General features: G+C 58.4%; 1 protein-coding gene across 1 annotated transcript in view; it reads right to left on the reverse strand.

Annotated features, from left to right (window-relative positions):
* TTBK1 (tau tubulin kinase 1) overlaps nt 1–19,669 on the reverse strand; it is a 34,667-nt gene that overhangs the window by 1,607 nt on the left and 13,391 nt on the right. Inside the window, exons 12-13 of the mRNA XM_021692066.2 lie at nt 18,929–19,490; nt 5–1,601 (exon numbers count right to left, since the gene is read on the reverse strand). Coding sequence (XP_021547741.2) covers nt 5–1,601; nt 18,929–19,490 — 2,159 coding nt within the window. The remainder of the gene's footprint in view (nt 1–4; nt 1,602–18,928; nt 19,491–19,669) is intronic.

Here is a 19,669-nt window from a genome sequence, read left to right on the forward strand (position 1 = left end):
CTGCTGGTGATGGCTGTGTCGGAGGCGGGGGCAGCGCCATGGGGGCTGCCCACGGACTGCTGCTGGGCCGCGGCGGGCGTGGGCATGCGGATGCTGATGGGGCGGGGAATCCGGCTCCGGGTGGTGGCGGCCCCCCCGGCCTTCCTGGGGGCAGCGGGCTCCGAGGCAGGCGTGTCCTCCTCGGAGCCCGTGCCCGAGAGCGTCTCCGAGGCCCGGCGCTGCTCCTCACTGGAGGAGGACGAGGCCCCAGAGGCCAGCCGCAACAGCAGGCGGCCCTGCCTCTTCTCCATCACCAGCCTCGCCAGGTCCTGCTGTGGCCGGGCCCTCTTGCCCCACCGCTCTCTGGCGGACAGGGAGCCAGAGGGCTCCGAGCCCGTGTCCTCCTCAGACAGCAGGACAGGGATCCGGCTCCTGGGGCGGGGGCCTGCCATGGCATGGCGGCTGGGGGAGATGGTGGCCAGTTTCTCGGGGCCTGGCTCCAGCGGGGACGCTGGGGCCGGCCCGTTGGCAAGGGCTGGGCCATTGGGCAGTGAGTCTGTGGCCACCTCCAAGGGGGTGTCCCCGGGGGGGCCAGTCGGAGCACAGCTCTCCAGCCCTGCCTGGGCAATGCCGTTCTCCAGGGGCACAGAGGCCCCCTCCTCCACAGCCCTCCCATCAGAGGGTGCCTCCAGGCCCAGCTCACCCCCAGGACCCAGCTCCTCAGGCCGGGAGGCTTGTCCACCGGAAGACATGACATTGAGGTGGGTTTTCTCCGCAATGTGCACAAAGGTCCTCTCAACTTTGGTGAAGGGTGAGGAGGTGACTGCCACTCCTCCTGCCCCTGCGGTCACTGCCCCAGCCCCTGGCCCTGGCCCGGGTCCAGGGGGCTTGGGCTCAGACTTGAGGACAGAGGACAGGGTGCCCGGCTCAGACACGTCCAGCTGGCTGCCGGTGGGCTGGGGCCGCTCTTGCTGAGGAGTGAGGGCAGCCAGAGTGCCCAGGTCAGGGTCGGGGGCCAGGTCGGCCGTGACGGGCGACTTCTTCATGTCGCCAGGGGAGACGAGCACCAGCGTTTTGGAGCCCTCCTCAGGCTCCAGGTCCCCGTCGGCCATGGAGGCCCGGCCCCTGGACTCCTTCTGGTCGTCAGCCAGCAGCGTGGATGGGGCACCCTCCTGACTCCGGTCCGTGCTCCTTTCACTCCCATCACTGCTGCAGCCGCTGCGAGGCCCCGGCACCTCCCCCAGGGCCACTGCCTCCTCCCCCTCCTCCCCTTCCTCCTCCTCCTCCTCCCCGTCCTCCTCGTCCTCCTCCTCCTCGTCTTCCTCTTCCTCCTCCTCCTCCTCGACTTCCTCCTCCTCCTCTTCCTCCTCTTCCTCCTCCTCCTCCTCTTCTTCCTCCTCTTCCTCTTCCTCCTTCCCATTAGCTTGGGGCTGAACTGTTGCCAGTGGGACCGGGGGGGTGGTGAGCAGCACGTGGGAGAAGCCCACCCTCCGGACCCTGTTGAGCAACCGAGCCCGTTCTCGGTAATCAGAGAGATCTTTCTTGAAGTCCTGGTAGGGCAGGCTCAGAGGCACAGCTCGCGGGAGACCATTGACCTCAAACGGGGGCGCCACGGAGAACACCTGCAAGGGGCACACACAGGGACTCGCTGATGTCACCCGCCCTGCAGGGCCCAGCGGCTCGGGGACTGCACCCACAAGCCGGGAGGCCCACGTGCCTAGGCGCATGCACCAGAGTGTGTGTTCTGTGAGGATGGGCACTGGGTCTGTTTTGTCCATTGCTCTATCCCCCAAGGCCTAGAAGGGTCCCTGGCACGTAGCGAGTGCTCAGGAAATCTCTGAGGAAGGAGTGTGTGCACACTCCAGTTCCCCTGAGGTTTCTCTGTCTCCCGTCTCCCATCTCCCTCCCATCTCCCTCCCTCTCCTCCCCAGAGCCAGCTCTAGTTCAGTCAATAGAAGATAATGACAGCTGCAAGGCGTCAGAGCCACCATGTAGATCAACTCTCCCTTTGACAGAGGAGGAAACCAGGTCCAAAGAGGAGCGGCAAGCGTCCAGGTCAGGACACGGTTTCTCTGCAGCCAGGGAGCTGGCCGCCAGGGCCATCAGAGCCTATGCAGGACCAGGTCCAAGTTCGCCTGTTCTCCACACCCCCAAATGCAGGCTGGGCGCCCCTGGAGCTCCGGCCCCCCCTTCCCTCCTGCCCCTTCCCAGCCTGTCGGTCAGGAATTGTCCAGCCCTCTCTGGGTGTGTGTTGAGTGCACACCTCATCCGGGAATCCGCAGCCAGCTTATGAAGGGCAGTTTCTGTCCACTTGATTAAGTTTTCCCCTTTTGAAGCTTTGGGCTGAGCCCTTGGCAATGGGATGGCCTGTTCTCGGCTTTCTGGACTCCTGCCACGTCTCCCCTTAGGCTCCTTCCTTCCAGACTAGAAAAGCCTGATCACCCTGTCAGGACCTCAGCGCTTGCATCTCCTCCAGCTCTGCCCTAGTCAGCGCGCGCACACACACACACACACACACACACGCACAACTCCCAGAACCCCCAGGGCACCAGGCCTCATCGGGGCTGACACCGCTTTGTTTCAGGTGGGGATGGTGCTGACGGCGTCCAGTGCTTTGTCGGCCTTTCTGAACATGCTGGACCTTGTCTTCCTAAACACAGCCCATCCAGATCGGAAGCCCCAGAGATCTGACACCTCCAACACCTGCAGGTGCCATCCAGACTTGCAGGGAGTCCTGCTGAGTATTCTTCAACATCTGAGTCTGCTGCCTCAGCTCCAGGGGCACAGCCCTATCCTGCCTGGGGCTTCCCCAGCCACTGGCCTGTTTTCTCCTGCCCGCATTGCCCATCTATCCTTCCTACAGCTGCTAGAGTGATCTTCCCGAAACTTAAAGCTGATCCTATCTCTCTGCTTCAAACATGCAGCAGCCTGCAGTAGCCCCCACAGTCCTCAGAGGACAGTTCCAATTCTTGGTTTGGCACGGGGCAATGCTGCCCCGCCCTTGTGGTCTGGCTCCTCCCTTCTTCTCTGACCTCACTTCTAGCAGCGCCCTGGGATCCCTGCCCTGGGCGCTTGCCATGCTGATGCCCCCGGCAGTTCCCTAAGTGCTCGACACTTCTCACACTGCTGTCTATCCCTCTGACTGGGGTCCCTGTCACTCCCTCTATTCACATAACAAATACCTGTCCTTCCTCCAGGACTGAGCTCAACCAGCCTTCCAGAAAACCTTCCTGTCCACCTGCCGAGCAGGCATCATCACCCTCCTTTCTACTTGTTTTCCCACATCCTTCCACTAGAGACTTCACTGAACCCCTTGAGGGCCTGGCCTTGCCTTTTCTATCTATCTATCTTTCTTTCTTTCTAGAAGAAGTCCTGGAATGTCTACTGTCCTGGCCACCGTGGTAGAGGCTGTGAATCTGTGGATCAAGTATCGAACAAGACAGATGTGGTCCTTGTTTTCACAGAGTGTAGCAGTCTCTCTATTAGGAAATGAAATGGGTTTGCAACGACGTGGATGGAACTAGAGAGTATTACGCTAAGCGGAATAAGTCAATCAGAGAAAGACAATTATCATGATCTCACTCATATGTGGAATTTAAGAAACAAAACAGAATATCATAGGGGAAAGGAGGGGAAAATAAAATAAGACGAAACCAGAGAGGGAGACAAAACAACCATAAGAGACTCAGTCATAGGAAACAAACTGAGCGTTGCTGGGGGGGGGGGGGGCAATGGAGTGATGGGCATTAAGGAGGGCACGTGATGTAATGAGCACCGGGCGTTATGTGAGACTGATGAATCACTGACCTCTACCTCTGAAATCGATAATACACTATATGTTAACTAATTGAATTTAAATGAAAAAAAAACCCCACTACATTTGACCAAAAAAAGGGGGCGGAATGAAATTGGGATAATGCGCACTCCACAGAGGTTGTGATCATAAATGAGGTCAGATAAGCAATGGGTCTGGCATATAGCAGTTGCTCAATAAATGTCAGCTCTCTCCCACCCTGCCTCCCGCCCCTTTGCTCTGCTCCTCTGCTTTGGAGATCACTGCTTCCCCCTCCAGCCCCAGCAATGCCTGGATGCCACACCCATGGCAGAGAGGGTGGTGAGAAAAGGAGGGGCTCTCTCAGCTGAGGTCTCTGTGCAAACAGCCCAAAGGCGGGTGGAGGGGAAGGCAGGAGTCCCCAAAGTTGAGGATCTGCCCAAGGCTGTGACTTCTCCCTTCCTCAACTGCCATGATCTTTCTCATGATCAGACCATCCAGGAGGACGTGATAAGGGTGGGGGGGGGTGCAAGATGGCGTAGCATCAGACCCCAGACAGGACCCTTGCCCACCCTGTCTCAGCCAAGCAGGGGACTTCCTTAGAGCTTTGTCTTCTTCACATCCAGGCCAGAATTCCCCAGTAACTGTTCTCTTTTTCTACACCCTTCATTCTTCATTCATTCATTCATTCATTCAGCAAACATTAAGCCCTGGTTCTGTGCCAGGCTGTGTGCTGGGGCGCTCTGCCATGTTTAGTTACCAACAGTAAGACTAAAGATGACTAGCAGAGGTGGAGGGGGTGCTGTGAGATCCTGGGTGAGTCGTGACCGTGGCGTATGTGCTACAGACAGACACGGAGCTCTGATCATGTCTCCCTCCCTGTCCAGCTCAGAAATCACCCACCCAACACCAGATGCATCCCACCCAGCACCTCTGCCTATTTTCCCTGTCCCATCTCTGACACTTTGAGCATCCCTGGCAGAACTACCTTTTTCTCTGGCCAGGCCCCGGATCTCTTTAGAAAAGCCCCATCCATAGGACGGACCCTCCGCTCAGTGTCCTTGTTACATGATCATAGCTGGAACCCTCTGAAAGCCCTCCCCTTCTGTTACACGGGAGGGGGAATGAGAACTGAAATCAGGCAGCAGTGACAAGGTTAGATTAGGACACAGCCTGGAGAGAGGCACGCCCTCTCTCTCTGGCACGCCCACTTCACAAAGCACATCAACCAAGGTGGCTCGGAACCCCAAACTCTTTCCATCGCCTCATTGGCCTCCCACCTTCCCCTGCAGGGAACCTGGGACCCTGTGCCCTTTAGCAGGAAGAGCCATGAACCTCAGAGTGGGGACAGCTTTGCCCTAAGTATCACTGACAAGCCCACGAGCATTTGGACCTGCTGGGTTTTCCATTTCAGAATCCCTCCACCCCTCCCCATCTGGCTCCTTATTGGGGAGGGCAGGCCTGGGCTCAAGGTCCTCCCTCCTCAGAGAGTGGGAAGTCCTCCTTCATCCTCTCCCAGCCTCTCCTGAATGCCCGTGCCCAGCAAATATTCAATCATTCACCCAGGCCATCCTGTGCTCATTCATTCAGCCAGTGATCCTTAGATGGCCTCTGTGTGCTTGGTCCAGTAGGCTTGCAAACACCACGGGAGGGGGACACCAGTGACCCCCTCCCATTCCAGCTCAGAGGGCAGCAAGTGTACTGGGTGTCAGCAAGGGGAAATCAGGGCCTGGGGGAACTCACACCTTCCTACTCCCTTCCCAGAGCAGCGACCCTTTATGATTCCAATTTGCTTATTGTGGTTCTCCAGCTTGGCTTGGCGCAGCATTATCTGGGGGTGCTTTTTAAACCTACAGAGCCCTGAGTCCTACTCCCCCTGCCCCCAGATTCTGTAGGTCCAAGATGAGGCGCAGAAATCTGTTTTACAGCTCCCTGGTGATTCTGATGGGGTTTGGCCAAAGGCGGATGCGGTAGGGGTCAATCATAGAGGAGGGGAGGCAGGCCACTGGAGCTGAGACCCTCAGAGAGAAGGAAAGCCCTAGCCCTCCCCTGGCCTCCGCTGAGCCCAGACCCAAAGGCTGTGGCCTCACCAACTTCAGAGCCCAGCCAAGTCCATGTTTACTCCAGTCAGCAGGGAAAGCGGAGGGAGGTGGATGGACCAGCCTCTGATCTTTCGATGCCACCACAACCCGGCTTTCCTCAGCCTTGACTTGTCTGACACCAGGGGCGCGTTAGTCTGCACACCCCCGTTCCCCAGACAGAGTACAGAGAGCGGCTCTCCTGCTTGGACCCTGGCCAAGCCCAGACACTGCACACTGCACTTAGGCCCACAGTCCCAAGGTCAAAGAAGGGAGGCTGCTGAGTGACCAAAGCCGGAGGATGGGCCCTGACCCCTTCCCCCTCCCCAGCAAGCCTCTCACAGCAGTGCGCCCCTTCCTCCTCCCTCAGCAGCCACCCCGGGCACCCTTCCCATCTCTCCTCCTCCCCAGGGGAGCCCCCGATTGCCATCATTGCCGCACAGGAAAACAGGAGAAGTCGGCAGCGCAGCCCCCTCTGCCCACCACCTTTCCCAGATTTCTCACCTGTCTGTCTGTCTGGGTCTGCACTCTCAAACCACATCTGCCAAGCCAGGAGCCCTCCCTCTGCTCCTCCACCCCACAACTAGGAGTGCCACCCACCCTGGCGCACTGGCCACTGACAGTCATCTGGGTGGAAAGACTAAGATGACCAGAGAAGGCGGCTGTCGCGGCCCTAGGTCTTTACAGATCTTCGCACACCTGACTCCCAGATCTCAGTGTCCCCAACCCATCCTCACCTGTCCTGGGCAAGGAGCTGACACCATGGGAACATTCTAAATGCTCCAGGGGTCAAGAAATGCAGCTGTAGCTTGCCCTTCTTCTGCCCCCACACTTGCTTTAGGCCCCAAGGAGTAAAGTGTGGCCTGGTGACAGCACCCCACCCCCACCCCCAGGCTCTGCACAATCCGCTCTCTCACTGATCCCCCTGCACAGACCATTCTCCCCCAGGCCAGAGCTATCTCAGATCCCTCATCAGAGCAGAGGGGCAGGGAAAGGCTCGCAGGGTCCCTTCACAGGGCTCTCTGGCTTCCTGGCCTCCTTCCCACCCCCCACCCCCCCACACACACGGCTTCAATAGACTGATCCACAGAGAACAGATCTAGGTGCCCACCCCCCTACTTCCCATCCCTCCTCCAGCAAATTGGCAATTTGGAGTCGGGGCCCCAGAGACCAGGGTCCCTGCCCTCCGCCCATCCAGTGGTGGGTTAGGAAGAAGGATGAAAAGAAAGCAGGCGAGGCGCAGGTTCCTGGAAGGCGTTTTTAATCAGGATTTGGTAGTACACAAGCTCTCCGGATTGTCTGCATTAACATACAGGGACTTAAAAAGGCACAAGATCCCTCGCACAGCGACGCGTGACGGCGGGGCGCCCCCACCCCCGCCCGTGCGCGGCCGTGTGCGTGTGGGTGCGTGTCCGTGTCCCACCCCCGTGGCGGCGCCGCGCGTGTGCGTGTCGGTTTCAAGTGTTGGATTTGTACAGTACTTGCAGTCTAGGGGCGGGGGCTCAGTGCATGCTTCTCCACCCGGGCCCAGGGCCCCCCCCCCGACGCCGCTATGTACACTGAGGACGCACCCCGGAGAGAAAGAGGAAGAAAAAAAAGCGTCCCATCTTTGTGTGTGTGTGTGTGTGTGTGTGTGTGTGTGTAGTTTTGAGTTTTTCGTGCATGCTTACGCTGGCCGGGGTCGGGGAATAGTGCAAGCTTATAATACAGTATTATTGCAGTACAAAAAGGGGAGGGGTATGATGGGATGTTTAGGAATAAACTGGCTGGAATTCGGGACTTCCGGAAGGGTCCTCTCCCCAACCCCCTTCCCATCCCTCTCTCCCCTCCCCACCACGATTAGGAAGCGTCTCCCCACGCTGGGAAGGGATCCTCGGGTCCCTGGAAGGAAGGAGCTCAGCTGGGCCCCGGCTGAGCTTCCCCCCTCCCACCAGTCCCACCTCTCAAGGGGCAGGGGCCAGCCCTCTCCTTGCTAAATACTGTCAAACATTAGGGCCCCCAACCCCGCCTGCTCCCCCACGGAAGCCCCTCCAATGAGGAGAGGAGGGGTCGACGGAGCAAGTGCAAAGGAAGCAGATGTTGGTCCCTGAGTTTTATTTTCGGGGGTGGGGAGGGAGAAGAGCTGGAAGTGGGGGCGTGTTTGGGGACCCCCAGGGCCCTCAGTCGTGGAGTGGGGTGGGGCAGGAGACACGGACGTAAAGGAGAGGGCAAAAAGGGGGTGTTGGGTCGCTCTGAGAGACCTAGCTAGGCTCAAAGCTTTGCTCCCCCTCAACTCTGGGCTCTTTGGCATCCAACTGCAAGGCCAATTATGGGGGCGGGGGGAGGCTGTGGGCGGTGAGGTAACAGGGATCGGGGGTGGGGCGACGGGGGCCCTTCGAGCCGGGAGAACCGGCCAGCTTCCCTCCCAGCCCCTCGTCTGCACCCCGGCCCTGGAAACACTGAGGGGCGAGCCCCAGGCCGCGAGGCCGAGGAGGGGAAAGCAAACACAAAGTTGGCGCGAGGGCGGGGCGGCAGGGGGGCTAACCCGGGAGCGGGGGGTGGGGGGTGGGGAGGGACACTTTAGCAGCAGGCAGCTCGGCGGGGGCGCGCGCGGAGGCGGGGCTGGGGGCGGGGGGCGGGGCTCGGAGGCCGGCCGGTACCCTGGTCGCGCGCGTAGCAGCGAGTTAAAAGGACGGACCGTACATTCGTGGCGCGCGGGCCGCGGGGGCAGGCGTGTGGGGGCGGGTCCCGGGGGCGGGAACGGAGTGGAAGTGGTGGTTGGGGTCCTGTTACAGTAGAGTTAGAAACCTGCGAGAAGTGCCCGGAAACGCGATCTTTGTGCTCTCCCAGCCGGGGGGCTGCTAGTTTGTTGTCCGGAGAGTGGATGAAATGTGCGCGCAGCTATGGAGTGTGCGTGTGCGTGTGTGCGTGTGTGTGAGGGCCAGTTAGTCGTGGCAAGGTGAACCCCACCCCCCGCACCCGCAAAGCCTGTGCAGGTAGAAGGGAGGGTAAGTGGTGGGACTGACGGCGGAGCCAAGTGCTAGGAGAGATCCAGGAAGGTTCCCATAGTCCTTTGGGCTTCGTTGCCCCTCCTCCCCCACTGCTTCTCAACTCTTTACTTGGGGGAAGGGGCCCACTTCGGCTCCGGGGCGCCCTGAGCTGGGAAGCCGACTGGGTGGTATGGAGAACCGCTGGGGATATTTGAGGAATGTGGTCCTCAGGCTGGGGGCCTCTCCCTTAGGGAGAAGGATGCTTTAAAAATTTCAGAGGCTGACCCGCTAGTCCCAGGGGACACTTCTGTCCCTAATGGGAATGATGCAAACTTTGGGGACATGCCCCCCAACTTAAGGAGAGTGATTTGCCACTCCTTGTTACCAAGGACTGCCTATGGGGTGGGCTGATTCCTGCCCTTTGGGTTGGAATCTCAGTGGAGTTTGGGGTAGGGTGGGGTGATGGTCAGGCCCTCCTTAGGGGTCTGTGCTTCCATCCTCAGGTACCAAAGCAACCCAAAGACAGCAGAGGATATTCCATCCTCACACAGCCACTCTTAAGCATGGTCTCCCCTGCCCACTCAATATAGACACATTTGCCACAGCTCCTCTGCCATCCAGTGGCCCAAGCTCCCCCCACCACTGCCTGGACACACAGCACCACCCCTCCCCAGAAACAGGGACCTAGGCAGGGCAGAGGAGAGAAAAGGAGGGTCCTGGGACCCTCTACAGAGAGGAGGACCCCTACCTTTTCCTGTGATTGAAGGGGTCTGGCCCACCTCTCTTGGCTGGGGAAGCAAGCGTTAATGTACCAGCATGGCTCAAAGGTGCCATCATTCCCCTACGTGCTGGGCAAGGCTGTGCCCATTTTCCCCAAAACTGGAAATGCAGAGGGAGATTGATGGGTTCAGGATGCTAGTGGTTGGGATGAGTGTTGAGTGGTTATTGCTGTGACCCAAGCTGCCTTGAGTGCGTGGGGGTGTCTACTGATTACTGAGAATTCACTAGAGCATTTTTCACTCACCCAGGGTCCTATGCCGTCAGAGAAAATACTGGTCCTGCCAGGAGGACCCCACTTACCACAAACAAGTCCACTGGCCCACATACACATTCAGGCACACAAACCATGAGGTCACCGACACGTACACAAAGCACACACCACACATCCCCACTGGCTGTGAGCTGCCGCCTCCAAGAAGCCCACCTGATTTGAGTTCCCAGGAAGAACACCATCCCCCTTGAAGTGCTGCAGCCTTGGACAGGAGAAGGGGGTGGGGAGTCCTCAGGCTCACAGAGGTTGCAAACTGAGTTCAGGGTCTCTGCCCTTAAGCCAGTTTTGTTTGGCTCAGAGTGATACTTCTTTAAAAAGTTGTTTTTTAAAATTTCATGCCAATAATTAAAAATTGCGAGATTTCACATAAAAATTGGAAGATAGTGGCAGCAGTTGGCTGAGTTGAGGATGGGGGGAGTGCGTCTCCCACTGACCACAGCCCCCAAACCTGGTCACTCTTTGACATGGCTTGGCCCCTGCTGTGGTGTGAGTTGGTGACACTGAGCTCAAATCCCCATGGCCAGTGCTCACCAATGCCAGTACCTGCCCTATCTGTGAGCCCGAAGCCCAGGACCCCCCTCCCCCCCGCCCCCCCCAATACCTTGAGTTCATGGTTCTGAGCGCCTGCCTTCTCACTGTAGCTCTTCCTCCACCTACTGAATCTCCAGAGCTGTTCTGGGATGCTTGGGATGGAGAGGTGGGGTTTCTGGAGAGATAGGGTGGGCCACTTCAACCAACCCTGGTACCCTGGAGTGACGTCCCCCCACCCCACACCATCCCACACCGAGGTGGAAATGGAGAAGGAAGGAGAGTCTGGCTCCGAGACAACTCCTTCCTTTCAGTTAGAGTGAGGAGGGGCCAAGCAGAAAGGACAGGAAATAGATCACTACACAGACTAAAAGGTTCTAAAACTCCTATCAAACAAGACTTCAGTTATTCGGCATTGGCAGGTGTTTTTACATTTTTGTAAATGAAATATTCTGATTAATCCATTAAATGCAGATAATACTGGAATCGACCTCATAGGCTATTATGAGGGTTAAATGAGTTAATTTTGTAAAGTGCTTAGATCACTGCCCGGCACATAATAAGCACTGTGTGCCAGTGACTGTTTAATAAAATAATAAATTAATAATTGGAAGCCACCACTATATGCAGGGTGTGACTATAAAGTACAAAAACACCATTTTCAAAGTACAGCAAAGAGTGCTGCCTCTTTTCAAAGCTGACCCTGGGGAGGCTGTGCGCTTTCCCCCAGCAGGGAATCATTTCTTGAAACATTCTGACCTCCTCTTTGGGAAACCCTTCGGAGAAAGAGCCTGACAACACTGCAGACTCACAACTGCCTTACCCAACCTGGGACCTAGAGACAAGGAACTTACTCCAAACCATTCACGGCTCTGCCGAGCTGCACGTGAACTTGACCCCACACACGTGGCTTCAAATGGCCTTCGCTATTTCCAGAACTCAGAGCCACCCTCAAAAGATAATCATGTTACCAAGATCCCCTCCTGTTGGCTCAGAGCTTTATGGCTTACAAGATGCTCTCCCCGCCACCACAGAGGGTACGCAAAAGGATGTCCCTCAAAGGACAAAATATCTGAATCATGATCTTAATTTAAAGGACACACCCTCTCCCACCGGTATCAGTTTTGGGGTGTGTGTGTGTCTGTATGTGTGTGAAAATTCAGCCAGTTTTGGCATGCTTAACAGGATTCCCCACCTCCAAAGGCTTTGGAAATAGAAATATGTATTTAATGCTAAAACAAGGCTGAAGCTAGTGCCGTCATCTTTGATAAGTCACAAGGCACTTTGGGATCTTAGAGTACCTCAGGGCTCTGGTCATTGAGTGGGAGCCGTGCTCAGGTAGTGGAACCCTCTGGAAGGGAATGCCGGATAACCGAGTGCTTGGTTTCATCTAACCCCAGATAGCATGGGCCCTGCCCCCACCCCACGGCTGCTGACTTTTGGAGCTGCTGGTGGACAGACTCCCCTTCACTTCATCCCCTGCCACTCGCTGGGGAGGATGGGAAGAGGGCCAGAGGGGAGGGGGGGAGACAAGGGGGCAGTGCCGGAATGCAGTAGGCGGGAGTGGGGCTACTGTTCTTCCCACCCCCTAACCTTTGTGCTTTGTGTTTTCTGTCCTTTCTTTTCAAAGTGTCTACCCTGACCCCTCCTCTACCCTCTGCCAGGGCAGGATGCAGAGCCACCCAGAACAGACTGGAGGCAACAGAGGCTTGACCTTGGGGATGCTCAAAAGTGAGCAGCTAGGATGAGGTGGGAGTGGGGCACAAGTATTAGGGTACGAATCTGGCTTTCATTCCTAGATAAGGAAGGTGCTCTTGGCCCAGACATTCTCCAAAAAGAACAGATTTTGAAGAAAAGAATGTAGTGAGTGTAGGCATAGCTCATGTGAGTGAGCTATACACAGTGCCAGCCATCCATGAGGACATTTCAGCCGAATAGCACTGCCCACCCACTTATGACCTCCCCAAGCTGGGGCAAGGACCCTGAGGCCTCTACTCCAACCAGAGATAGCTGGGGAGTTGAAGGGAGTTGAGTTGGGAAGGAAGAAGGGTCAAAGGGAAAAGGCAGTAGAGAGAGGAGCCAAGATGAGAGTAGGTACATAGGAAACTACCAAGGACTGCACAAATATTTTTCTGACTCCCTGACACACACAAGTACGCCCTCACACACACCCACACACATAGGACTGCAACACTGCAAATTCAGTGGTGTCATTCACACTGGGGTCAATGTAAATTGTCCTCCCCGGAATTGTGCAGTGCACAGCCTGAGCATCTATCCATGGCAGCCCTGCCACATGCACAAATGTTCATATATAAGCATACTCATACTCACAAGCGTACATGCATGCACACAAGCATATACACAGATGCAGTCTCACTGCAATAAATATTTTGCAAGCCTTCAGGTCTCATCCCTTCTTTCCCTTTCTGTATAGGCACCACCCTTCCTGGCACCCTCTTCACCACTACTCCACTGCCCAGGGAAACGGAGGTGCTGGCTGACAGGGGCAGGAATGAGGAGAGGGAACCTTGGAGGTCCCTGCAGTGACAGGTTGGGGGCTGAGAAATAAGCAGAAAGGACATTGCGATCTGGCATCCTGACCCCTCACCCATCTCCATATCCCCGGCCGATCTGCCTACCCTGTTCTCTGTCTTCACCATGGCCCCTGGGGGCCAACTGGCTTGGCTGAGCACCTACAGGAAGGAGTCACCCTCTAAGAGGGGCCCTGGTGGGGCTGCTGCTGTCTGGGATTTGTCCTGAGCTCACAGGTGCTACCTCATCCTTAATAACCTACCTCTCTGCTACAGCTTCTAGACTGGGTTCCCTCACCCCTAGGCTCCAGCTTCCTCTGAGGGGCAAATGCCAGGCCCCGTTCATCCATCCTCAGTTCCTAAGGAGCTGGGCCAGGCCACCAGACCCAGCAGGGGGTGATGGCATATATGCCTTGGGTGAAGGGCAGCCTAGTAGACTGAGCTCCAGGCCTCCTGGGTCAGACGTGGGAGGCGGGAGCTCTGTCCTCTGTGACAGTGGCCTGCGGTAGGCTCACTGGGTCACAGGACTGCTCCCGCCCCGCCCCCCACATCACTGAGTATGGAGGCACTCCCTACCAAACCCCAAACCTGGCTGACCAGGCCCACATCTCAGACACAGGGGCACATGCCTCGCCCCATGCAGATAGACAGACACACCCCAGGAGGGTCTCCGTCTTCTGCCACCCATCCTCAGGGGTGAACCAGGCCCCGCCATGCCAAGAAATCACAGATTAAACAGAATCAACTCCATGCCAGACTGACTCTGACCCAGCATGCCTTGTCTCCCTGACACCTTGCTTTCCACTGGACTCTGGACCCACGGTGGCTCCAGCCGGGAGTCTCTGTCCTGTCCCTGAAGCGGCACCGACAGCCCCACCCATCCCCCTGCACCATTTGGCTGGCACCAAGCGAAGGGAGACGTGGGGGTGGGGATGGGCATTACAGTACCTTGGGCCAACGTTATAGGGGGCTGTATTGCATGATGGGGTGGGATGGGGTGTGTGAGTGTGTGATTATTGCGTCCTGGGAAGGAACCATGGTCCCTGCCTGCTCCCCACCCCCCCCACCTGCCCCCTCCAGGAGGGGGGGGAGCCCAGCCTAGGTCTTGTGGGTGAAGCGGGCCCACACCTGCTGCAGCTGGGACCGCGAGATGCGGAGCACCGAGGGCACGAGTCTGTGGTTGCCGGCGGCGAGGGGCGCGTGGCGCCGGTGGGGCGCCCGCACGGGGCTGCTCTCCGCCGAGCGGCTGCGCTGAATGAGGGAACCGGAGGAGCCGCCGCCGCCAGGGTGAGGGTAATGCTCGGTCTCCAGCGTGGAGGAGGAGAACACGGAGGACGCCAGTCGTCGCAGAGGGCTGTACCGCGGGAGGGAGTGCCCCGAGAGTCTGTCCTCCTCCAACTGAAAGAGACCAAGAGAGTGGAGGGAAAAGAGGCGTCAGGCACAGACTCGACAGCTCCGTCTCGGGGGCCACCCACCGCTCACAGCCCCTGCGCCGCTGGCGTCCCGGGCAGGGGGGCAGGGTCCGGCAGGTGGAGGGGGTGAGCGCCGCCCCGTCCTGCCTCAGAACCCAGGCTCCGGCCGCCAGCTCCCTTCCCAGTCCTCCTCCTGTCTGGCACTCCTCACACCATGGTCTCCTTGCGGAGACCTTGGTCGCTCACCTCCCTGGGCAGCCTTCCTGCCTGAGCCCTTCCCAGCTCAGAGTTCCCTCTGGGCTGAGGAATCCTCCCCCGCGGGAAGGCCCTTCTGCAACTGCTACCTGCCATCTGCCTCCCCAGCTGTTCTCCCGACTCCTCGTTGGGTGGGGGGGGGGGGGGGGGCCGGAGTACATTCCCTGCACACCCTCTGCCCCCATCACAGCGGGGTGGCAAGTGCTCCGCAGAAGGGTAGGACTCTGGAGTCCAGCTACTCATGTTTGCATCCCAACTCCACCGCTTACTACCCGGGTGACCTCAAGCAAGTCACTTCTCATGCCTCAGCTTCCTCACCTGTAAAATGGGGGCAGCCGCGTTTCCCAGCTCCTAGGGTTGTTATAAGGATTAGATGTTATGATAGGCACAACACTTAGGACTGCCATGGAGTAAATGCTCTGTCATGTGAGCTGTCTGATTAGCCTTTAAGTCACTCTTGAGAGTGAGGAGAGGGATAGAGGAGTGGGAGGGGGAGGGGCAGACTGAAACCATTTCTCCAAAGTGACTTCTTCCTTGTCCTCTCCCAGCCCAGCCACAAGGCAGCCGCTGGGAGGGGCTTGGCCGCATCACAGACATCAGGAAGAATCCTGTCTGTGCCCTCCTGCCCTCGTACCCTCAGAGGGAAAAGGGAAAGTGGGCCTGTGTGTTCCAGGCCTGTGGGGATGGAAATGGTGCCCTGGGTGTCTGTCACCAGACCTTTCCCACCCTGACCCCTAGCTCTTCCTGTGCCTGAAGCCAGTTTAAATAGCTTTTGGTGGGGCCTGAGGGTGGGCTGGGCCAGCCGCCAGAGAGCTGAAGAGGAGGGCGCCCAGGACACTCAGCTCCAGTGTCCCCTTGCAGATGTCAAATGGGGGCAGCGGGAGCCAACGTGGAGCCTCCATCAAAGAGGGGAGGAAAGAGAAGATTCTATAGGATTGTCTTTGCCCCCACCCTGCTTTCCCTTCCCCTTCTCTTTGGCCAGGTCTAGAATCCTTCCGAGCCAGTCCCAGCTGCACTGAGGAACAGGGGTCTGAGGCCCTCTGTCCAAGAAACAGGCGAACCAACAGCCGCCCACAGCTGCTCCCACGACACGTGTGCGTGGCTTGAGTTTTAACACCCCAGCCAGAGTTTGGTCAGCTTCGGGGGGGACTTAATCCCAGCATGCTCCTGCCCCTTCACTTGCCTCCCATGCCCAGCTGAAGTACCACCTTTGCGAGACCACCCAGCTTCACAGGCAGCCTCCCTATTCTAGCAAAGAAGGGTTCTCTGTTATCTACCTTACGGCCCTTGACGATAAACATCCATGTCCACGCCTTGGCATCCCCACCCCACCTCTATGAGCTCCAAAAGGGCAGCACTGCGAAGCCTTGTTCATCTTTGTGCCCCTGCCCCCAGCACACTGCCTGGCACGTGGCAGAGAAATGTTCTAGTGGCTGCCAAGCAAATGTCCACGGACTCGGAGAATGCTGACCTGCTGAGGACCAGCCAGAGACAACCAGCAAAGGATGGCAAACATCCCTCCCCCAAATCACGCCTTCTGTCGGCTGCCTTCCCCTCTGCCTTAGCTCTCCAGCCACTTCCAATTTGCACCTTCAGTTCCTTGGGGAAGAAAGTGAGGTGTGTGTAAAGAAAAAGTTTAAAGTATCATGGCATTCACACCAAAGAACAATAGATGCTCTAAAATTGTGCTTGGTTCCACATTATCCTTGTCCCTGCTCCCCATGGGGGCGGGGGGGGGCAGATGACAGCGTTTCGAGGGCTCATATCTTTAAGGATCACGGTTATGAGGAAGTTCACACATCAGACGCTGAGCAGAGCAAGCGAGATCTAGGAGGGGATCCCTGCAGAAAGGTGGCAGGGTGGGGAGTCCGAAAACGGTGATGCCAAGCAGTGGCCAGGTTTGTGAGCCCCCACATCGGCTGAGATCAGGACTCCCTCCAGACCAAAGAAAGAAGGAACAAATGCACCAGTCCCTTTCTCCATCTTCCTCTGCCCTTGACAAGGAAGGTCTCCGCTGCATCTATACTGTGCTGTACCGAAATGCTCGGTACTGTCACTCCCCGTGTGCTCACACTCGCACACACACACACAGGCCGCCGTGCACACTGCTGTGCCCAAGTCACACCTGCTGACATGGCCCAGCCAGGGGTGCACACACACGTGTGCATGCCCCCCCCCCATGCACTGGGGCTCCCTCTGGCCTGTGTTTGCTCCTCTCCTAAACACACAGGCCTCAGGCAGCGCTCACCCAGCTCTACCTCTGGCCCGCTGGCGACCCTGGGCTAAAGGCTTAGCTCCTCCCAACCTCAGTTTCCTTACCTTTTCAGGGCGTGAGGGGGGGGGTTGCCTTATTCAAGTTACTGTGGTAAGGAAGACACATGTGACATGTGGAGGTGCTGAGAGAGTACAGCTCTGGTCGCTATCCCTGGAATTACGGCTCTGATCCTTCTCAGCCCTCCAGCTTTGTCATCCCCATCCCCGCCTCCGAGGTTCTCTGCGCTCCCACAGACCGGCTGCACGCTGCGTAGACACGCCGCTGTGTGCGCACACCCACACCCGTGTGCACTCCTGAGCTACGCAGACACGGAAACGCACGCACACAGCTGAAGAAGGCTAACCAACTTCGCTGCTATGTGCTCTGGGGAAACCAAGGCCCACCAATACCTAACACGCCCTCCAGACACATGCAACTCACCGCCTGCCCACAGCACAAGCAGGACCTGAGCCCAAGACTGAGACTGTACAAGAGGCCCGTGCCCACTTGCCTGACTCTCTCTCCTTCCCCCCTTGGCTGCAAGTCCCCCCTGTAAGGACATTTCCCAGGACCCGGGAGGAATCTGAAGGTGAGGAAAACCTCCCAGATAGCTCAGCTCCGTCTCTGAGACCCAGCTGGCCTGCAGTCGCCAGCAGGGGACCAGCAGATGGCCCAGGTCCAGAGTCTCGACCGCCTGACTTGGATTCTGGGCTGTCTCTCTACCCTACACCACCCCTGTCAGTCTCCCTCCTAGACTCTGCACTTGCTGTGGGTGCACATGACCTCTGATGCCTCTGGCACCCGGCATAGGCTAGACGCTCAGCAAGTGTGGAAGGACTAGGCACCGAACAGATGAATGAATGCAGGAAAACATGAGAGAGGAGCGAAACAGATCTTGTTCTCTCTCCGGTGCTGGCCCTGGTGGGAACAAGGACCCCAACCCAGTCATGCTGGCCCAACCCTACCCTGGCTGAGCCTCCAACTCAGGTTGGCTAGGACCTCTCTGGGTGCCGTATTTCCAGAGTTCCCACTTTCTGAGCCCCCAGTTTTCCAGAATCCGCGGCACGGCTAGGATGCACACCCCTGAGGATCTCAGCTCAGAGGCCCCTCTTTTCTAGACAAGAGGATCGGGCCTAAACAGCCTGCCTGGGGCTGCCCTTCTCCCAGGCACCCGTGGGCTCCCAGGCCGGGCCTCCCAATCTGCTCATGCAGCGGATTGATCTGACCTTGGCCCTGAACCAGAGCCACCTGGCACATGCCTCTGACGTGGGGTGACTGAGTGGAACGCGGCACAGCCCCAGAGCCCTCCAGTGTCACCTCCTTGGCTCTCCCCGGCCCATCTGAGGGTCCATGCTCCCTTCAAAACCACTCAGCGATGTCACCACTGTCCACCCAGAACTCTCAGCATCGGCCGAGAACCCCCTGTTCACAGCCCCTCAGGCCTCTTCCCCACACCTCTTGGTTCCGCCCACCCTGCCCCACATCCAGAGCCCCCGGCCTGGTCCAAGCCACCAAGGTGTTCTCCTGCTGGCGCCTGCCGTGGGGCCTTCCTGCTTATAGTTCTGGGCCCTTCCTTCCGTTTTCACCCGGCAGCCAGAGGGATCATTCAAGAGCACCGATGGGATCATGGCACACCCCTGTTTAAAAGCCTTGGGTGGCTCACCGAGCCTTCAGAATCAAACCCTAACCCTTTAGCTTCTCCCCGAGGCCCTCCGGGATGGGGCCGGGGACTTGCCTCGCAGCTTCATCTGCTCTGCAACATGCCATCAGGGCAGCGCTTTCTCACTATCGCCCCCGGGCCTTTGCACACACGGTCCCCTTGGCCCCAGAGGCCTTTCTCCTGCTTTGTCACCTGGCTGACGCTGTTCATCGTGCAAGACTCAACTCAGAACTTGGAGGACGCTTCCTCTGGGAAGCTCCGACCGTCCCCCAAGCATGGTTTTGGACCTTTAAACCTGTCTACCTTCATCGCAGCCTGCAACTGTTGGGTGCTAGTCAGCAGCCCCCATGGAGCCCACGGGGAGCCCACGGGGAGCACTCCAGGCAAAAACTATGGGCATCCAGGGGTGGGGAGTGGGGTGCAAGCCCAGCCTTACCTGTCTCTGCGGGCCTGTGGGATCCGACTCTCTCCGTCGAGGGCGGGGTCCCGAGTGCAGGGGCGAGTGGGAAGGGCTGCCGGGCGTGGGGGGCTGTGACGTCTCTGACCGGCCTTCGGCCTGGCTCAGCGGGGGTGGTAGGGGCTGGAATGGAGTCTGCCGAGTGTCCTCCTCGGCCAGAGTCTGCATGCCTCGGCCCCGGGGCCTGACGCTAGGCTCTGTCCCCGGCCGCCGCCGCTCCTCGCCCTCCTCAGGCAGTGGCCGCAGCTCCTCAGGCTCCTCGTCCGTGGTGCCCGATGTGCTGGGCTCGGCCCCCGGGGGGAAGTCCTTGAGCTCTGTCTCCTTATCAATGATGACCCACTCCTTGCTGTCAAAGTCCTCCTCCTCAGCCAGCGGCACGGAGCGGAAGGCGTTGCTGAGGGCCTCCTGTTCCACGGAGGCCGACACGTCCATGCGGCCGCTGGCCTGCCGGTCGGGGTGGCCCGTGTCCACTGACAGCATCTGGGCCGGCTGCGAGGAGCAGGCCTGGCGCGAGGGGGAGCCGGGCAGATCCATTCGTGACCTGCAAAGCCACCCCGAGTGAGGTTCAGTGCCCGGCCTCTCCAAATCTCCAAGGAACTCAAGCCGGTGGCCATGTGGGACATGCCGCCTGGAACCCGCTGACCAGAGCATCTCTGCCACCCGGGGCCAGACCTGGTCACCTCCTGGCTTACCACCCCCTCCCCCCACCTCACTCCCCGT

This window comes from Neomonachus schauinslandi, chromosome 8 (genome assembly GCF_002201575.2).
Source record: "Neomonachus schauinslandi chromosome 8, ASM220157v2, whole genome shotgun sequence".
Lineage (NCBI taxonomy): Eukaryota > Metazoa > Chordata > Mammalia > Carnivora > Phocidae > Neomonachus > Neomonachus schauinslandi.